The following is a 19,771-nucleotide window of genomic DNA, read 5'->3' as shown; positions in this document are numbered from 1 at the left end:
TATATATATATATATATATATATTTAATTAATTATGGCAGGGCTGACCAATATAATAAATTCAACTTAACTAATCACTTAATATAGTAGCTACCTACATTACAATTAGCTATAAAAAGACCGTATTTATTAATTATATTATTTTGTACAAAGAAAAATAAAGAAATAAATAAATGTAGTTGGGTGTGAATGTGTGGACTGTCCCTCTGCCTCCTTAAATACTCCTAAATTATTATTTCATACCTCTATGTACGTACCCATTTTACATGTACTAATTGGTTGATTTGGAACAGAAGATCCACACACACTGCGTGTGTATGTGAAGAAGAAGAAGATGTATTTAATGTACGTGGCAAGTGGTGCATGAATGAGTATTGGTGGTAGCCGCATGATCAGCCACCTTCTGTTCAAAAACACTGGCAGATATCAAATGTGGAGCCACAGTCTGTACCTATTTCTTAAATTATTGAATCGTTCAAAGATGTACAATAACTCTATAATTTTCATGTTGCGACCTGACAATTTGAATTTATAAGCAATTTTATGATTAATTTGATTTACTATGATGTTTTGTGTATATATTTTATTGTATGCACATATAAATGACGTACTACGACTAATAATATCATTACAAACAAAAAAATAAATTAAAATGATAGTGACACACCATACCACAAAACTGAAGTTTCTGGAAAAGTACACATATAAAGCATTAATTTAAAAAAAAAATTGTCATAGTTAATCAACATCAACAGCTTGTCAGCAATGCAACAATGATTTTGATTGGCACCAATCCTTAATTAATAATTAATGTTGGCAGATCCACAAAAAGGCAATCTACGTGAGGACATAACGCATCCATTCAAATACTTAATTAATAATTAAGACCCTTAATAAATTACTATTATTATAATAATACATAAAACAATATAATTAAATATTTGTTAAATAAAACCTTCCCCTTCATAAAAAAAAAACAAATTAAGGAATAGAAGAGGAAGCTGTTGGAATATGCCATCCAATGCAAATCCCAATAAATTGAAAACTATGCATATATATATATATGAATTAATTGAATTAAAATATTGTTTATTCAGTTTCCACTAGGGAATATTAATAATGGAAAAAGGAAAAAGAATATTATTAATTAATTTTGGGAAATGGATGATGCAAAGGGCAGTAAAATATAATAATTAGTTTTTTGGTTTGTCTTTATTTGTGTATGGAATATTAATGTGGTGTGCATGAACAAGTGCTAATATCAATAAATTAAGTCATGGGTCCTGCCTAATTTGGTCTAAATTCTTTGTATTATTCTAATTAATTCCAAGGAAAATATTTAATTTGGTCTTAATACTGAAATATGGAAGAGCTAGCTAGAAAAGAAATATTCTAATTATGATTTCTAAAGTATTTAATAATTATATATGTTTTAATTGTAATTATTCATATAACGTAATTTATATTATTTATTACACATATTTTTGTTATAATAATTAATCTATTTAATTAATATCAAATTATTTTTGAATTTATAAAAATAACAAGCTCGAATTGGTGGTCGTAATTAATATCCTAATTAAATAACATATGTTTTTAAACATGGATGTAAATGTAATGAAAGTGAGTGCGTGTGCGCGATCTTCATGTTGAGTTGGAGATTTGGAAGGTGTAATAAAAAGGAGTATTGCATATCCCACTACCTACTCCTGACTCATCATATTTTCACACTTGCAATACTCTACTAATTTTAATTCTAAAAAACAAAATATTCATTTAGTATTTTTGTTTTTGTACGATATTACAAAGAATTCATTTGTTCCAAGAAACCATCCACATTCATCAACAACTTGCAAGAATAATATTCTTTTTTTTTTAAATTAAGAAATAATTGTTAATATACTCAATTAAATATTTGATGAGGAGTGCAACATAAATATATATTTGTAAGTAGAATATAATATATATTAGTTTTATTTGCATGAAGATTTTTGAGAAGATTTTTGGTCGTCCACCGCACCCCACCCTCTGAAAGAGCTGCATGCATCTTCCTCAAAGGATTTTATTGGTTTGAGACAAGACAGAACAAGCATCATAGATTCATCCATTAAATCAGATTAGACCCAATCCAAGTTTGCAGTTTGTTCACTTTCAAATGGACTTAAGCTAGAGCACTGAAATGAGGACTATTATCGAATTGTACTCTCACCCCGATTTGGTTTCAGACACAAGTCAAACTTGTTTTTCTCATAAACCATTAATTTGTGGCATTATTGTTTTTTTGTAGCAACGGGAGCCCTATCAAAAATCCTCATAATTCAAGTTAGTATTTTCCAAAGTTGGTATTTTGATTAGAGAATCTCCTTCCAATTTTTCTCAAACATGTTTTTGACTATTGTACGTCTCAATGTTGTTTGAATTATTATTTAATTTAATAAATTCGTCAATTTTTTTGAAATTGAACTTCAAATTACTTATAGTGAAAATGCATTATGGGAATCTTCTTTTTTTTTTTTTTTTTTTAAACAATTTAGTCAGTCGACTTTCAATGAACTGCTTCATATTCCCTAAAGAACAGACAAATAAAAATAAAAATCATGCTCGAACTTCAAACTTCTGTGATGCGATCTCCACCATACTCCACTTCTTGTGAACAAATCTGGGCCGTCCATCAAACATTACCTTCAAAAGAATCTCCCCAGAACTCAAGATTCTGATCCGACGGGCAGGAAGGAACCTTCCTCAGCCCACAAAGCAATCCCCCACCGTCGGCTTTGAATCCCTTACTTCCCGCCAATTCTCGAACGCAGTTCAATTCCTTCAACGCCGTCGATGCGGTTGAAGAGGACGACGTCGTGGAGTCACCGCCGTCGGAGAAATCGCAAGACTCTCTTTCTGATGACTGCTGGCTCCATTTCGAGCCGCCGAGGCTCAGCCTCCGTTGCCGGCGCGACTGGGTCTCCTTCTTGTCCATCAGGTCATGGAAACTCACCGCCGAAATTTTTCCCAGGATTGGAAATTCGGAGGAATCGTACACCGCGGTCGCAATGTTAAGAACGCCTTGGAATCTTCCGGAGGGACGGCGTATCTGGACGGCCGTGAAGGCTGAGGATCCGACTGATCCCCCCCCAGCGGAGGCGATCGGTATCGTCCTCTTGAGGCACGTGCTGAGGAGAAAACGCACAGTGCCGATGAGAAAATCCTTAATATAACCGAGGGCAAAGATCTCAACCGAGACGGCGGAAGTATCGCCGGAGATAAATTCATTGGAGACCCGGAATAGGAATTTGTCGTTCCAGGTAGGGTTTTCTCCGCCGAGTGAATCAAGACGGGTCCGGAGCTTCTTCCCCGGGTTAACCCAGATGACAGCGTAGGTCTGCATCCGTCGCAAGTTAGCTGACGGCGTCTTCAAACCCTGGGCGGTGATCAAGTTTATCTCCAGAATCTGATGAGTCTCCATCGATCTGTGAGTTATAAAATTCTCTCTCGAGAACTTTAATTGCTTTCCGTCTCTATATCAATCACATGCGCTTACAGATCATTAATTCAAGAAAGTTATTCAAGAAAGAAATGGAAAGATGAGAAAGAGTAAGCAATGAGAGAGTAAGACTTATCTCAGAGTTTGATTGGAGAGTTGTACATATTGATTGGGTGGCTTTTTATACCTTTTCAAGGAACAAATATGGAAATATATATATATACGTGTGTGTGTGTGTTCATGGTGTGGCTGTAATTTTCCGTGAACAGGAGTTTACTTGAACTTACCATCCCTGTCCCTGTCCCTGCCCCTGCCCCTGCCCCTGCCCCTGATGCAGAAAAATCACCAAGAAGATACCATAATTCAACTGGATTTTTCTTCTAACATCATAGTAGAAGAATTCCCTAAATTGGTGACTAATATTTTGATATCAACTCCCTCGTTGGCATCCATGATTTGGTATTTACATATCAGGTATATTAGAACGAGTTCTTTTTAATTTTGACATAATTATAGATAATTTTTTGTTATTTGAAAAATTATTAATATTCCCTGATTTTAATGCTCGTTCAACATTTAGCTCAACCCATTAGTACTTATTATGTTTTAATTTAAGTTTTATGAATTTTTTTAAAAAATATAAAAAGGGCAAAATTGACAATTTTTAGCATCAATCATAAAAAAATTATATAATTTCATCAAACATTAAGAAGTTATTGATAATTTTTCAAATAATAAAAGTGTATTTATAATTATGCTAAATTTATGATGAGTTTGTTATAATTTACCCTATATAATAATGCATTAGATTACGAAGAAGAAGTAGAGAATAGAAGAGAATCGTCCTAATAAAAAGTAGGGTAAAATACACTTTTTCTCCATAAACTATTTTTGATGTAACATTTATTTCATAAATTAATAAATATAGCACTTAGCCCTCAGTTGGACAAAAATGCCCTCATGCCGTCCTAAAGTAAAGAATAGCGTTTTAAACATGAGGAAGGATTATGAGGAGGAGCAAATATGAAAATTCCAAAAGAAAGAATAGAAAAGGGTAAAGGGCATAGAATATAATAAAAGTAGGTGGATTGGGGGTCTATTGCTCATCATAACCCTACAAATTACAATAAAGAGAGAGAGAGAGAAAGAAAGAACAAGAATGGGGTGTAGATTGAAATGAAACCCAACTGTTCCATTCCATCATCACAACATACTCATACTAATGTTATTCAAGAAATGTGTGTTAGATTTGAAATGAAATCATCATTCTTCCTTCATCTCCTAATTATCTCCACCAATCATTACCCCTATCAACTTCATTTTTTGCTCTCTCTCTCTCTTCTCTCCTTGTAGATTAATATTTTGATTTTATGATTAAATTGATTTTTTTTATTTTTTTGGCTTTGTTTGAAAGGATGGTGAGTGAAATTAAAAATTCGTGGAAATGAAAAGATGATTATATAAATAATATTTGAAAAAAATAAATTAATCAGAAAAGACTTAATGTTAAAAAAACCAATCCTTTTTAAAATAATTATTGTTAGAATTACGCCAATTTCCACACTTTTGGGCACAAAATATCAACATACATTACTGCATTTCATATTAATTTCCCGTTACTCATTTATGCTATGCGAAATCACTGTTTATTGATGAGGCCCCTCTCTCTCTCTCTCTCTCTCTCTTATTCTGTCTCTCATCGTATAGATACAAATACATTTCACATCGAAATACGTGAATATACAGACTTTTGAGTGTATATATCTTTGACAAGAGTCTCAGATGATGACGACCATTGTGATGTGGTCTACCCGCATGCGCCCTTTATCTTTTCAGCTTCTCTCTCTCTCTCTCAACAAAACTCACGAGCATACACTTGAGTTCTTTAATGCAGAAAATAGTATTTACACGGAAAAAAGTAAAAACACGCTCTACTAGTTAATTCACTTTACCATATCACGCTACTCTTGGCTTCAACCCATATCAAAAAAGAAAAAATAAAATCCCATTGTTTTTATTAGTTGCATATGCGCGCAGTTATGGTTCTTGTCACATTCATATAGATATCTTCTTATGCGTACTAGTCATAAAGATTGAGATTTTAGTGGTTTCTTGATGGAAGTGTAAATGGGGTCACTTGAAAGCAGGTCGCCATTCAAGAAAGACCACCATTTGCAGGGTTCCTCATCTGTTAGGTATACTAGTACTAGTAGTAGCAGTAGCAGTAATGTCTCTGGATTTTGGGGTCAAAGGAACAGATCAAGATTTGCAAGATTGGTGTTCTTCCGGAAGATTAACTATTTACAGCTGATATGCGCAGTCGCTGTTTTCTTCTTCTTTGTTTTCCTCATCCAAATGTCCTTGCCGGGCTCTGTGATGGATGATGCAAGAAAATTTGATAAAACCCCCCATTTATTCAGGAAGAATGGTGAAGGGAATTTTGTGGACTTGTCATTCTTGAAAGAGTTGGATTTTGGTGAAGATGTAAATTTTGAACCTTCGAAAATCTTGTCCAAGTTTCAAAAGGCTGCTAAAGAGGTCAATCAAAATGTCGGTTCAAGAGAGGTGATTAGATTTGGATACAGGAAACCCAAGCTTGCATTGGTAAGCATTGTGCAGTGTTATACTCTCTTTCTTTTTCTTGCATTCGATTGGCACTGATTCTTGATTTTCTTAGTCTTTTATCATTGTCAAACTGTTCGGTAATTTTAATGTTTGTCACTTGGCTTTTCGGGCCAGTTTTAGGATTGTAGTTTGTTAACTGAGCGTTAGATTTTTCTGTTTATTTTTTCAGTTATTTATCAGTTACTGGAGCAGCATCTTTGAAGATGGTGTTTTGAATTGTGAGTGCAGGTTTTCGCAGATCTGTGGGTTGATCCACATCAGATACTAATGGTTACTGTTGCTACTGCATTGAGGGAGATTGGCTATGAAATTGAGGTTATTTACTTACCAGTCTCTGTAAATCCTATTTCTGGTAATTCGGCAGTTCTGGTTGAGTTGTTAGTAATTGTATCTTGTAATTTCAAGCACAGTTTCTTGGACATAACCTGCCATCTCCCCCCACTTCACTCTGACATATTAGTGCATAATGGAATGTGGATATGTTATGAGGAAGACAAAGTGCAGCTAGTAATTTCAAAAACTGGAGGGTTATAGTTTATAATTAACACTTCACTTGCAGGTGTTCTCACTGGAAGATGGTCCTGTACATGCTATTTGGAGAGAGGTAGGACTTCCTCTCAGTGTGATCACAGCAGATGAGAACATGAAGTTCAGTGTAGATTGGCTAAAGTATGCACATCATTCTCAAATTGTCTGATAACTACATTCGCTGACAATTCTGTGTTCCATTATTGGTTCTCGTTGAAAATTAACGACTTTATTGGTGGAGGAACTCATTAGAGAAATATATTTGCAAAGTGGGGTTTGTAATTATCTGCTCTTGCTAGATTTCATTTTGATGAACTTTTCATCCGCTTCTCGGATTTACAATTTATTTTATGCATTGCTAAAGTGCTTCATCTTGTTTATGATGCAAGCAATTCTACTCTTGAATATTCTGGTTGATTAGCTTGATCATCTATGCACTTTTGCTTCGTAATCAGGTTCACTTGTTGGAGAGGTTTCCTAACATATGGCCACGTTAATTTGTTTAATAAGATGAGACAGAATATTCTCATTTCACAGAAACATCAAAGTGAAGCTTGATGAAGAAGGGAAAAAGAAATTGTCTATTTTCTAAAAGCTTTTGCTTGTGGTTTGCAGCTACAATGGCATACTAGTGAATTGTCTCAAAGCGGTGGGTTTCTTATCTAGGTAAGCAGCCCAGCAGTAACTTTTTTTTAATCACCATCATTATTTGTGCAGATAAGTAATATGCTTTGGTTCAAAACTCAGTCTTGTCATTGGTTGCTTGTTTTGCCATCTTCACTGTTTCCCTGTAGACATCTGCCTTTTGAAATTAAATATAATTTATCCTATAAAATAAATATGTTATTTGTTGCAGTCTTATGCAGGAACCTTTTAGAAATGTACCCGTCATATGGACCATCCATGAACAAGTGCTTGCTTTGCGATTGAGAGAATATGTTTCAAGTGGCCAAATTGAGCTGGTCGATAACTGGAGAAAAGTCTTCAGCCGAGCTACTGTTATTGTCTTCCGAAACTATATTCTGCCGGTACTTATTGATTCATTTGTTAATGGAATGTAAGGCTTCAGCTATTTGCATGTGTAATTAACATATCTTGCTAATAGTGGCATCCAACTGCTAAAAGAAAAATATTTTGTTGATTCTTCTTGTGGAGGAAGATGGTAAGCAATCTTTGATGGAGGATCAACTACTGATTTAGGTAACCTCTACTAGTTTCTGTAAGTAAGAATGAACAGCCGGCAAATTAGGCAGCGGGGGGGCTGAGAATGTGACACATTATTGGAGGAACATTATCTAGCAGGGAAATAGGACCTTCCCTTACTGGCCCTGCTCAAGTTCTGAAGACGTTGGAAGTGTTACTATTTAGTTGTTTCTATGAAACTGAAGTCTGAAATAACATGGGGGATCCTAACTATGACTATATTTTTATTTTCATAAACTGGATATTCCATAAAAATGTTCAACGGAGATAGCCTGATTGCGATTGCTCACTTTTTATGTGTAACTTTTAGATGTCTGAATACTGATTGTTATTGCTTTTTAATTGTTTGCAATTTAGATGGCATATTCAGCATGTGATCCTGGAAACTACTTTGTCATCCCGGGTTCTCCTGCAGAAGCATGGAAAGCTGAGAATTTTTTGGCTTCTAATGGAGATAATCTGCATCTGAAGATAGGCTATGCACAAGATGATTTTGTTGTTGCAGTTGTGGGAAGTCAGATATTATATAGAGGTCTGTGGCTGGACCATGCCTTTATTTTACAGGCTTTACATCCAGTGCTTAGAGACTTTAGCAGTTCAAGTTCTCGTCTTAAAATCATAATCTTGGCTGGCCACTCCACAAGCAACTACAGTAGTGCCGTGGAGGTCAGCAGTTTCTTCCTGTTTATAATTGTTCCCTACTGTATTCTAATTAACACCTTCTGAATTGCACAAGACATGACTTAATATTGCTCCCATTTTGTAATGTTGTGTGCTATATTTCAACTTGTCTTTTCAATAAAAGCTATTTCCATGATTTTGAAAGTTTAGAGTCCACTATTTTTAATTATTATCCGAGTGTCGTTTCTACATTCAATTAGGTTTAAATTATTTTACATTGAAAAGCAGAAAAGCCTCTCAGTGGTTGACAATGAGAGGAAGGGAGACTCCTTTTACTTTACTTGTTTGATAATCTTCTAACTTGCTGCTACAGACCATTGCAAGAACCTTGAAGTATCCGAATGAAACAATCAAACATGTTGCTGTTGATGATGCAGACACTGTTCTAAGTACAGCTGATCTTGTGATATATGGATCCTTCCTGGAAGAGCATACTTTTCCAGACACTTTGCTAAAAGCCTTGTGCTTTGGGAAGCCTATAATTGCCCCAGATCTACCTGTGATACGGAAATATGTAGGTATCTATAGTTTGTATTCTTTATATACATTATCCGTACATCTTTTGCGTATCTTACGTACTTCAGCTCTTCAATAATAGGTTTTTGTTTGAAAACTAAATATGTTTGGTTTCTTTTTTGACTTGTTTTGGTGTGTTCTGTGGAGATAGAGAGAGATAAACAAAGATAAATAAGTATGTGTTAGAGATAGTGTGTATGTTTGGATTTGTTTTTAGAGATAATATAAAATAAGTATGGTGTATTTAATGTTGTTTAGTGGGAGACAAAAAACTACTGTTCATTTTCAAATCATATCTCTTTTATATATATATATTTTTCGATAAACGTAAATTTCATTAAACAGAAAGAAAAAGTACAAGAGTACAGTACAATCATGAATCATTATGAAGCTTCACCCCCGACAGGCCAAGGGGATCCGGCATAAGCGATATAGACCACATGAGCTAACAGAAAATGATAGTTCAACACTAATTTTTATATATATTTATATATATATATGTATGAGTATGAATATAATTTTTTTAGTTGTAGGGCCTATAATTAGTGCAGACTTATTTTGATCAAAAACAAATGAGGCACTGTTTCAAAACACCACCAAAACTTCCAAAACAAATCAAGGCAAACATTTACCATGTTTTGGCCCATCTCTGAGATGGGCCAAAAATGAAACCAAACACTAGGAAAATGTTGAAGTTTTATAACATCAGGAACTTGGCTTTGGATAGTTATGAATGTGAGTTTACATAGGAACTTTAAGATGCCTCAGATTGAGGATGGGGCTTAGTAGGTTGAATTTAGATCAATTTGCTAGTTTCCAGAAGTTGTAATGCCCATTGAGTGAGTATATTTCAACTTTACCTATTACCTAAAACTTTCAGTTTCTCATCTAGTTAGATTCAAGAAATGATAAACAAGTAAGAATGTAGTTTGGGCTTAATATGTTACATAGTTTTTTCCTAGTCTTGCCCTACTATTCGTTTAGTTATTACTACCTGGATGTTCGGTCTAATTTTTGTGAATTACCATAGTTTCTGGCTTACAAAATGATCTCCTGACTGGACTGGCAACAACTGTTAGGTTACTGACAGAGTGAATGGATATCTTTTTCCAAAGGAGGATATTGGGGTTCTGACAGAAATCATGTCTCAAGTGGTCTCAAATGGAAGACTCTCTCTTTCTGCGCAAGATGCTGCCTCGAGTGGAAAACATGCAGCTAAAAACCTAATGGTGTCCGAAAGTGTTGAAGGATATGCTTTGCTGCTGGAAAACATTCTCGCACTCCCGTCAGAAGTTTCTATTTCTCAGGCTGCTAAACAGATTCCTGTAGAGTTAAAAGCTGAATGGCAGTGGCATCAGTTTGAAGCTATTAAAGATGCCCATTCTCCATACGAAACTAGGAGGATTGACAAATTTTTAGACAAGGTCGAAAAGCAGTTCAATCATACCTTCAAGGAGAACCCTGTGGCCTCGTATACGACAAATGATACATTTTTGTACGACATCTGGGAAGAGCAAAAATATGTTGACATGGTTAACATGAGAAAGAGAAGAGAGGATGAAGAGGTTAGTGACTTTGGTTTTCTCTCCCCTTACAAGCTTAAACATAAGAAAATATGGCAGTTAAGTTCTTACCTATTTTTTCTGGCAATTTTCTTTCTTTATTTGGGGGAAACTAATGTAGTTAAAGGATAGAACTGATCACCCTCGAGGAATATGGGATGAAGTATATAGAAATTCAAGAAGGACCGACCGCACATTGCATGAAAGAGATGAAGGAGAACTTGAAAGGACAGGTCAACCACTATGTATCTATGAACCTTACTTCGGAGAAGGAACCTGGCCTTTTTTGCACCGAACCTCACTTTACAGAGGGATTGGGCTGGTAAGTTCTCTGCCATTGACATGCTAATTGATCTGCATTTTTCCTTGCTGAATCACATCTCAAGAACTTTTTTGGTAGCCACATAAATTACTTGATTCATTTCAGGGTGATGTCTCATACTTGTATATGGTGTCGTTTTGTGGAATCTGAATAGTGGCAATCTTCTGCTGCTGTGTGCATGGTTTTTGTCTTGGAAATTCGATGTACATTGAACTTCTTATGTTGGGTGATTTAAAATCATAAGGCTGCTATGTAATGGTATTGCATGAACTGTGTTAGTATAGTCTACTAGAGGTCGACGACCTGGAGCTGATGATATTGATGCACCTTCTCGTCTTCCACTATTAAGTAATGCTTACTACCGAGATGTCTTAGAAGAATATGGAGCCTTTTTTGCAATTGCTAATCGGATCGACCGTATACATAAAAATGCTTGGATTGGATTTCAGTCTTGGAGAGCTACGGCAAGGATGGTATGCAACTCGGTTACAGTTTCTGTTCTTTGCATGTTACTTCCTTAATGTTGGAAATGTCAACAAGATACCATCAACGTGTGCTGTACATGGTTTTGCTCTGAAAAATCTGTTTCATATATTAACAGAAATCATTTTCTAAGACTGCTGAAAGATCATTGTTGGATGCTATCGAAGCAAGACGACACGGTGACGCTCTTTACTTCTGGGCTGGTTTGGACATGGACATGAGAAACCATTTGGTGCAGGACTTCTGGTCATTCTGTGATGCTATAAATGCTGGCAACTGCCAGTAAGCTCGTCGTGTCAATTTTAGTAATTCTTTATTTTGTTTCCTCTCATTATCTTTGTGGGTTCTATGTTTTATATTCCAAAAGATTCTTGAAGTTTGTCAACATTTTCTTTGCACCTGATTCACTCTGTATGGTTGGTACTAGGTTTGCATTCTCTGAGGCCCTAACAAAGATGTATGGCTTAAAACATAATTTGAGTTCTCTCCCTCCAATGCCTTTACATGAAGGCACTTGGTCTGTCATGCATTGCTGGGCTTTACCAACTAAGTCTTTCTTGGAGTTTGTTATGTTCTCAAGGTTAGAGCTTTCAGTATTCCTTCTAAAAAGCAAACTTGTAGTTGCCCATTTCTACTGATATGATTGTGAAAAATAAATCTCTTTCCATTTGTAGAATGTTTGTGGATGCACTTGATGCACAGTTCTATGATGAGCATCAGAAAACGGGCCGTTGTTGTCTAAGTTTATCCAAGGTAACCCATTTCTACTAGTTCCTTTTGCCCATTCTAATGAGAATCTCTACGATTCCCTGTAGATACTTTGGTGATGAAATGATGCATTAGGCTTAGAATTGTGAACTCCAATGAAACAAAGATGTTCTCCTTTTTGAAATAACATCAGAAGTTTTTGAAAATTCTAGGAACCTCAATGTATAAATCACTGTGTTTAAATGTGAAAAATGAATTCTGGTGTGACTATTCTTTTCTCTTTCTATCTTTGAATATTCATTTATGGAGCATTTACACTTGCATGATTGGTAGGACAAGCATTGCTACTCCCGCTTGCTGGAATTGCTGATAAATGTATGGGCATACCATAGTGCACGAAGAATGGTATACGTGGACCCAGAGACAGGATACATGCAAGAACAGCACGACCTGAATGGTCGAAGAGGTCGAATGTGGGTGAAATGGTTCCAGTTCAGCACTCTTAAAAGCATGGACGAGGACTTGGCTGAGGAGTTGGATTCTGAACACCCCAAGAGACGGTGGCTCTGGCCATCAACGGGGGAAGTTTTCTGGCAAGGTATCTATGAAAAGGAGAGGGAATTGAGAAATAAAGAGAAAGAAAGGAAAAGGCAACAAAGCAAAGATAAAATACAACGTATGAGGAGACGAGCTCGACAGAAAGTCTTGGGAAAGTATGTCAAGCCCGCAGAAGACTCCAATTCAACTACTGTAAAGCTTCTGAGATAATGCTGGTCTTTGAGATATCATCATCACACAAACAACTATTCACCTAATTCTTTACTAATTTTTTTCCCAATTTCTAGGATTGTATATTGTGTCCGAGATCTTGTATGTAGCTATTGAGGTCCTTTGAAGTGTATACCAATTTTTTAACCTCTCGGGTTCTTTTTGTGAATTGTAAAGATAACAGCCGGTACCCTGTAAAAAGCCTCATGTCTGAAAGATATGTGAGTGAATTTGTCCTTAAGTTCAAAACAAGCTCTAAGCTGCTTGGTTGTTTTGGTGGTGCTTTTTTTTTTTATCACTTGCTATTAGATATTAGACATTTTGTAATTGGCTTCTCTTTTGTTTAACCATCGTTTGGCAAAACTTAAAGCACTCCGGATTAGTAATAAGTTGTATTGTGAACATTGCATATAAATGACAGCTTAGTTATGTTTCCAGTAGGTAATCGCAATAGAAGAGAATTGACCAATCAGAATATCAACCACTGCTTTACAGCTCGATTGCAGTACAAAAAGACTAGATTTCATGAAAGTGTATTCTAATCATCTTTTAGCAAAGACTCAAAGCAGACTATTGTAGTATTATGGTAATGAAAAGCGACCTTCAAGTCCCTCCTTGTTTCCATGCTTTAACCTCCTTCTGTGCATTCAGTGGCAAGGCAAGCTCAGACAATTTGCACATTAATTAAAGCACAAGGAGAAACCTGGGTCCATTAGCTACATGAGTTAGTTATCGTTGGGAAAGATGGCTATGCATGTCTGAACAGAGTTTTGCTTTAAGCATAAGCTTAAGGCCAAAGCTTCCAGGCTACTGGTCAAGATCCCAAGGGTTACTGGAGACTTACTCATATGTACCTTTAAGCATCACATTCTAGGAGCTGCAACAAATGCATAATATAACAGAATTAGAGAGGAAATTTTTCAGAGGCTGAGTAGAGAAAAGAGTCCACAAATAGATGTTTTATCCCACCTCCGCCAATGGTAGCCTCAGGCAGCCGTTCAATGGAATACTTGTGCTGAGTAATATACATGATTGGTACTCCAGGGATCTGATAATCAACTCTCAATATTATTGTCAATGCAGCTGGAAAATCAACAAATTAACAGTCTAGTCCGATGGACTACTAAATCATACCTTGCGGATTCTTCGCTTCAAATCTCGATCACAGGTTGCAACAATGTAGCACTTGTGCTTTTTGATTGGTCATGATAGCAATATATTAGTTTGTCTATTGCAAAATTCCTTAGGCAATCATATGATGTCAAAAATTCACACGACTTTTAAGAAACATATTAAAACTTCAATCATCTTAGTGCCCTTTAAGATGCAGACGCAGAACTGGATGAAAAGAACTTTTCAGTTTCAAGGTCTGAAGAATTGGAAATTTATCTGAATACCAGATTGTACCTGTGTCACCCTATCAACCAGGCAATCATCAGCATAAGTTCCTTTGTGAGTACAGGGAAGCCTTTCAAATCGAGGATCCTTGGCAATTCTGTTGATATAACAAACAAAACAGTAATGAATAAAAAATTAGTGTCTGATACAAATAACTTCAAATGGGTAAACATAGAACATACCTTAGAGCAACTCGGTATTTCTGCCCCAACTTCTCAAGCTCAGCCATAACGCAGTCTGTGATGCAAGGAGTGCCTATAAAAAGCAAATATGAGAAGTGCAAGCTAAAGTAACAGTTCCAATAAGAGATCAAAAAGATGGACAGCAACAAACATTGTGCAGTTCTGGAAGAGCAGAATGAAAATAATGATGTATCCCATAAGGGGATAAACATGATATAGGCTCTTGTGTACTGGATAGATCCACCAAGGAAAATGTATCCAGAAGACCCAGGAACTCATCACAAGAATAATTTTTAAGATCTAATTCTCATGAGGGGAAGATGAACCAGCAGTTACCTATTTTGTTGCAGTAGATGCTCTTATATAAGGAATCAACAGAAACATGCAGCAAGCAAGAGTACTAGAAAGTTATGTTAAAAAAAAGGACCATAACTTACATTTTGCATATAAGCAGTCCATCATTCCTTTCTCCAAATCCAACTGCAAGATAATAAATATTCAACAAGAAAATAGAGGAGAAACCATCATTAGTAATGGTGGATGCAAAGTCATGTGATGGCATAGGTACAGGAAAAGTCATTGAGATTGACAGGTAGCAGTTACGGTAAAAGGAAGGAGGGGGAACTATAGACGAAATCATCCAAAAAGACAAAGAAAAATTTCACTAGAACAATTGCAAAATCACCCTACATTAACACTCTTTGCGAAGGTTCTGTTCTTAAATGCACGTCAGAAAGGGGGAAGTAAGAATTTCTAGTAAAGTGTCAAAACTACAAAAACATTTTTTTTAAGATTAGTCACTGGATTCAAAAATACCAAGCTCCAACTATTCCATGTGATTATGATGCCAATAGGCCTTTGTACCATCTAGAAATGTAGGTTTTTACTCAATTTTCCAAATCTAGTTAGGCTCTTAATGAGACTAGCTAATACCTCACCGTCCCCTCCAGGATGCCACACGAAGAAGTGGGCTAGACTAAAAATAAAAATATATAAAAGAAAGAGTAATTGAGCACTACCAGGGTACAGGGGGAAGAAAAACAAGAAACTAGCAGAACTCACTTTGTTTTGGATGGAGAAATTAATGAAATTAGTATCGACCAAAACCCGGTATGGTGGCCCCAATGCAGTGTTGTACTTGAAGTAAAGCGCAGAAGAAACTTGCGGACTGCAATAAGAAGTAACACCATATCATATTTCTATCCTAAAAGTAGAGACTGAGCAAAAAAGAAAATAAAAAAACACATAATTAAGATTTGCAAATACTGAAAACTTAGTCTATCACAAACTCGACAGATAACATTTGCATAAAACAAACGTCGACTGATACTTAAACATAAACAAATCCAAAATTGAAAAAAAGAGAACTTACACATTTCTCGGAAGTTTCTCCTTGCTCAAGTCTTTCTTGTTAGGGTTCAAGACCTCCTCTTTATATCTAAGTCAGAAATAACGAGATTAAAAATTAATAAAGCATGAATTCAGAAAAAATATAACCCACATATGAATATGAATAGAAAGAGGGGAACTTACTGTTTAATTGCTTTATGGGTGACGATTTTCTTCATCACAGCAAACTTGGGGGTTTTCTTCGCTTTTCCCATCTTCAAATCTGTTAGCAGACTTACAGAAAAGAGGAATCCCGCACCCCTAAACCCCTAAATCACAAACCCTAAATTTTGGATGAGAAGAAAGAAATACGATAGTGTTGAGAAGGCTTCTAGTCTTGTATGTGGGCCGAGTATGTGTACCATCTATAGATAATTGCTGAGGCGGTCAGGCCCAATTTTATACTATACTACATTTTCATAATTGCTAACTACATTATATCAATCTTATAATTGTGTCTATTTTTTCTTTTTCTCCCTAAATTTATGCTCATACCTTTTTCATAAAATTTCGTTTCTTAAAATAAGAATTCTTTTTTTGTTTTAAATATTTAAAAATAATATTTTAACATTATTAATTCTCAATCCATAATATTTGCACCGTTAGAGTAGCCACAAACGCCCTTAATCATACTTAATTTTTTTTCACAAATAGTTTTTTTATTTATACACATTTACTATCAATTTATTTTATTAATTTTGATTGATTACTCATCTTATTTTTTTTCTTTTATTTAATTAAATAAATATAATAAAATTTAACTTATACACACCATCGAGTGTGCTTGAGTTGTTAGTATACCTTGACTAGGTTAATTTAATTGATGGAGCCAATAATTTACCAATTATTAGATTATTAATCATAATACAGTTGGTTAACTCCAATCCCTTAATCAAATTTCAGTCTGCTACTTACTATGATTATCTAACATTCATCTTAAGAAATAAAAATATAATAAAAACTATAAATTAAAATGAACAGATACATTTAAGTACCAATAATCTGCGCAAGAAAACCCTTTACTCTTATCGCTCGTTTATTAATCCAAAGAAGACTAATAAATGATTTTATTAGAAAGGCACAACAGATGAATATGAACGGTTTCCGTCAACAAGGAGAAATATTTGATGAATCTGTTAAGTATTTTCAGCTTGCTTGCTCAGGTATTCATGCACTTGTTCTCAAGATTGGTGCCTTTTGCTTGACAAAGAGAGCTGAAAGCATGCTCTTGCTGCGGACAGGGGGAGGAACAGTCTCCTTTTTAGTTGGATTTTCAAGTGACTTATGAGGAATTGAGGATTTGGAGCCCTCCAAAGAATCCTGAAAAATAACTTCTTTATACTACCACAACTGAGATTATACTATTCTCTCCCACAACAAACTCAAAACTAATATGTTGAATAAACACCAACCATCACTAGAGAAAAATTTTTGGTCCTTCCAAAAGTCGATCTTCATAAAAGTCAGAGAAAAATACAGAAATGGAATAGTTCATGAAGTTCCCCTCTTTCGAATGAGAAGACGTAGAAAGAAGTGGATGTAAAATAAGCATGAGCTATAGGAAATTTCGACTTACTCGTCGTGTGACACCCAGGGTTTGCATAGCTACCCTTGTTGCTGGTGTAGACTTCATCCGGGTTTTCCCTTGAGCATCTATATGACAAACAACGATTATAAAGATGAGTATGTCTGCAATTTGAATATTCCTCGTTTACATCTTTCTTTTCTATAACAATTAATTAACACAAGTTTCACTTTTGCATACCTAACGACTTGAATACACCAGATACTTTTCCAGTCAGTTTTGAGTCCTCAATGCTGCAAAGCCAAGCAAATATCAAATTTGTTTGTGCTCAAGCAACTTGATGCAGGGAGAGGATTAATTTTCATGTAGTTAGAACTAGGATAAAAACTTCCAGAAATAACCTCATAATACCGCGGGGGGAGCCTTTCAAGGTTGACTTGGTTTCTGATGCCAAATGCCAACAAAGTGTTTTTGCAACTGAAGCACCTAAACCAAGGCATTACAAGAAGAATGTTAACAAATAGTGTATACGCTATTTTTCAGCTCGATGTTATTAACAATCATTCACCGCAGAGGAGAAAAGCCATCAGTAAGAACGACCTCTAAGTTGTATGGCTTGCCTAGGATCTGGCTGTGTATGTGGACTGAGGTGCACCTTCTTGTTAACAGAACCTGGCTTGGAATCAGCCAAAGGAGAATAAAATGAGACCTCAAAAAATGGCTTGCATGTAGTCAAGTTAAGTTCTATATAAAGTGGCCTTATTCTTACTTGGCAAAGTATAATGTTTGTGATGCCTTGGGATGATGGCTAATAACTGCTGCTGCCTAAGACCTTCTTTATCCGTGTATGTTTGACAAGTGAGAAGTTGCTGGCAAAGAGAGGAGAAATAAAGAAAAAAGAAAATTTAATCTTTAATCATGTCTTAATACTCTATAATCTAAGTTAACAGAGTTAAAGCTACCTGATTTAGACATGTAAGTTTCAAATCAATGGATGAAATTTCCGACGCTTGTTGCTCCAGAATATCACTTAACTTGTAGGCAACAGTACCGAGGTGATCAATGGCATTGACTAGAGCTCGTACAGCATAATCCTTCAAATTGTCCAGAACCCTTGTGCAAATTAAGACAACGACTAGGTAAAGTTTCTAAAATCAAAGTAAATAAATATTATTTGCTCTTCTTTTGCAATTTAGAGAAGGACAACGAAAGGAAGCAGTTTAGGAAGTTCTCATTATGGACCATCCAATGAATGACACCACCTCATATTTTAACACATTGTGAAAGTCAGCTGATTGCTTCATTCTTGACCATCCAATGAGACAAACAAACAACTCACTGAAACATACCGTAACATAGATCCCAGGAGTATCTCTAAGAAGAATAGTTAACCCAAACTACATAGATAAGATGGCGAAATTCTCACATCTGCTTCTGCTCACTGTTAAGATATGACTTCTCACAATACTCTGCTGCAGAATACAGTTGAGGTCTGAGGTTCTTAAGTTCCTATAAAGATATAATGTGATAATCAGTGAATGACAACTATGCTAAAGTAATGGAATCACTAAAAAATAATAATAATCACATTTGCATACCGCAAAAATGAAACCGTTCATAGAAGACAGAGGGTACAGTAAAAATTACTTCCCGATCTATTTATAATCAAGAAAGATTGAGCAATGCTGCATTGCTTGTCATTCACCACTAAGCATTACAGCAAAATGATTTGATAAACAAAAATCTTTGTAGCAGTAAAGAGGAGTTAACATGCTTCCAACTTTACCCCAAAAACGCAATCAGCTAATGGGTTCATAACAGCAGTTGCATAGTTTACCCAATAAAAAAGCAAGCCATTTCACATGCATTGATGCATATCACGTAATTCCCCTAAGATCTGATCGCAAACTTTCAAGCCAAACTTTCATCCAGAAAGAAGAAAAAGAACACGTCAAGCAAAAATTTACCTGTAATGCTGTAACAAAACTCATACTTCTCTCCATTGACAACTCATCAAACGTCATCGATTGCTTCTCCGTCCTAGCTTTCTCCATCTTCATCAAACACACAGATTTTCACTCACATTTCCGCCAAAATTTAATAACATCAAGCCTTCATGTCGCTGTTATCCCACAAGCACACACATCCACACACACACCAGCAAAAAAAAAAAAAGAGTACCTTATTTACTACAAAATTTCAAACACAAACTCTCAAGTATGCAGAGAAAATTGGAGGAGTTAGGTATAATTAAGATAGCTTTGGAGGTAAGCAAGGTATAAAAATAGATATGAAAGAGCCGGGGAGAGTGAGCGTGTGTAGCAGAAGCAATCCCGAGAAGTGGAGGTGTGGTTGTAAGATTAGGCAGGGAAGTTAGAGAAGCGAAGAAAGCGACGTCGTTGGA

At 35.6% G+C, this 19,771-nt stretch overlaps 4 protein-coding genes across 12 annotated transcripts; 1 reads left to right on the top strand and 3 right to left on the bottom strand.

Annotated features, from left to right (window-relative positions):
* On the bottom strand, positions 2,545 to 3,642 carry LOC105173247. Its single transcript, XM_011094939.2, has one exon. It carries the CDS (start codon positions 3,457 to 3,459, stop codon positions 2,671 to 2,673), a length of 789 nt encoding a protein of 262 aa, XP_011093241.1. The 5' UTR covers positions 3,460 to 3,642; the 3' UTR covers positions 2,545 to 2,670.
* Positions 5,279 to 13,057, top strand: LOC105173224. 3 transcript variants are annotated; one of them, XM_011094911.2, is made up of 14 exons: positions 5,279 to 6,081; positions 6,331 to 6,417; positions 6,662 to 6,771; positions 7,246 to 7,296; positions 7,487 to 7,658; positions 8,191 to 8,499; positions 8,828 to 9,028; positions 10,146 to 10,595; positions 10,714 to 10,914; positions 11,199 to 11,387; positions 11,516 to 11,679; positions 11,825 to 11,977; positions 12,072 to 12,150; positions 12,439 to 13,057. In XM_011094911.2, the coding sequence occupies exons 1-14, from the start codon at positions 5,605 to 5,607 to the stop codon at positions 12,871 to 12,873; spliced, it is 3,078 nt and encodes a 1,025-aa protein (XP_011093213.1). In that variant the 5' UTR covers positions 5,279 to 5,604; the 3' UTR covers positions 12,874 to 13,057. The 3 variants fall into 3 exon arrangements, with proteins under 3 accessions (XP_011093213.1, XP_011093206.1, XP_011093221.1); XM_011094904.2 differs by having other exon boundaries at positions 10,110 to 10,595; XM_011094919.2 differs by having other exon boundaries at positions 6,020 to 6,081; positions 6,662 to 6,706; positions 10,110 to 10,595.
* On the bottom strand, positions 13,303 to 16,179 carry LOC105173199 (rRNA-processing protein FCF1 homolog). Of its 2 annotated transcripts, XM_011094887.2 has the most exons (10): positions 15,987 to 16,179; positions 15,826 to 15,891; positions 15,516 to 15,621; positions 14,891 to 14,933; positions 14,454 to 14,526; positions 14,281 to 14,368; positions 14,008 to 14,064; positions 13,843 to 13,921; positions 13,718 to 13,750; positions 13,303 to 13,576 (listed from the first exon to the last, which is right to left on the bottom strand). In XM_011094887.2, the coding sequence occupies exons 1-9, from the start codon at positions 16,055 to 16,057 to the stop codon at positions 13,737 to 13,739; spliced, it is 597 nt and encodes a 198-aa protein (XP_011093189.1). In that variant the 5' UTR covers positions 16,058 to 16,179; the 3' UTR covers positions 13,303 to 13,576; positions 13,718 to 13,736. The 2 variants fall into 2 exon arrangements, with proteins under 2 accessions (XP_011093189.1, XP_011093184.1); XM_011094882.2 differs by having other exon boundaries at positions 13,314 to 13,750; positions 15,987 to 16,176.
* Positions 16,846 to 19,705, bottom strand: LOC105173166 (protein ABIL1). Of its 6 annotated transcripts, XM_020692518.1 has the most exons (10): positions 19,549 to 19,705; positions 19,335 to 19,421; positions 18,794 to 18,876; positions 18,330 to 18,480; positions 18,137 to 18,236; positions 17,965 to 18,039; positions 17,769 to 17,853; positions 17,608 to 17,660; positions 17,419 to 17,495; positions 16,846 to 17,162 (listed from the first exon to the last, which is right to left on the bottom strand). In XM_020692518.1, exons 2-10 carry the CDS (start codon positions 19,419 to 19,421, stop codon positions 17,010 to 17,012), a joined length of 864 nt encoding a protein of 287 aa, XP_020548177.1. In that variant the 5' UTR covers positions 19,549 to 19,705; the 3' UTR covers positions 16,846 to 17,009. The 6 variants fall into 6 exon arrangements, with proteins under 6 accessions (XP_020548177.1, XP_020548172.1, XP_011093158.1 ...); XM_020692513.1 differs by having other exon boundaries at positions 19,335 to 19,705; XM_011094856.2 differs by having other exon boundaries at positions 17,769 to 17,844; positions 17,968 to 18,039; positions 19,335 to 19,704.

Source organism: Sesamum indicum, linkage group LG1 (assembly GCF_000512975.1).
Source record: "Sesamum indicum cultivar Zhongzhi No. 13 linkage group LG1, S_indicum_v1.0, whole genome shotgun sequence".
NCBI lineage: Eukaryota > Viridiplantae > Streptophyta > Magnoliopsida > Lamiales > Pedaliaceae > Sesamum > Sesamum indicum.
Note: the sequence above shows the minus strand (reverse complement) of the source record. Positions and strands in the feature narration are given on the sequence as shown.

What these genes read in the sequence shown, in the direction of transcription:
- LOC105173199 (XM_011094887.2), bottom strand. Translation starts at nt 16,057, where the DNA reads ATGGGAAAAGCGAAGAAAACCCCCAAGTTTGCTGTGATGAAGAAAATC. An exon ending in ATTTCTCCATCCAAAACAAA is followed by an intron (nt 14,934 to 15,515) that starts GTGAGTTCTGCT and finishes ATTATCTTGCAG; the next exon opens with TTGGATTTGGAGAAAGGAAT. An exon ending in TGAAGCGAAGAATCCGCAAG is followed by an intron (nt 13,922 to 14,007) that starts GTATGATTTAGT and finishes GTTGATTATCAG; the next exon opens with ATCCCTGGAGTACCAATCAT.
- LOC105173247 (XM_011094939.2), bottom strand. Translation starts at nt 3,459, where the DNA reads ATGGAGACTCATCAGATTCTGGAGATAAACTTGATCACCGCCCAGGGT.
- LOC105173166 (XM_020692513.1), bottom strand. Translation starts at nt 19,427, where the DNA reads ATGAAGATGGAGAAAGCTAGGACGGAGAAGCAATCGATGACGTTTGAT. An exon ending in AACTTACATGTCTAAATCAG is followed by an intron (nt 18,237 to 18,329) that starts GTAGCTTTAACT and finishes TCTCTTTGCCAG; the next exon opens with CAACTTCTCACTTGTCAAAC. An exon ending in AGCCATACAACTTAGAGGTC is followed by an intron (nt 17,854 to 17,964) that starts GTTCTTACTGAT and finishes GCCTTGGTTTAG; the next exon opens with GTGCTTCAGTTGCAAAAACA.
- LOC105173224 (XM_011094904.2), top strand. Translation starts at nt 5,605, where the DNA reads ATGGGGTCACTTGAAAGCAGGTCGCCATTCAAGAAAGACCACCATTTG. An exon ending in TTCAGTGTAGATTGGCTAAA is followed by an intron (nt 6,772 to 7,245) that starts GTATGCACATCA and finishes TGTGGTTTGCAG; the next exon opens with CTACAATGGCATACTAGTGA. An exon ending in ATAAATGCTGGCAACTGCCA is followed by an intron (nt 11,680 to 11,824) that starts GTAAGCTCGTCG and finishes GGTTGGTACTAG; the next exon opens with GTTTGCATTCTCTGAGGCCC.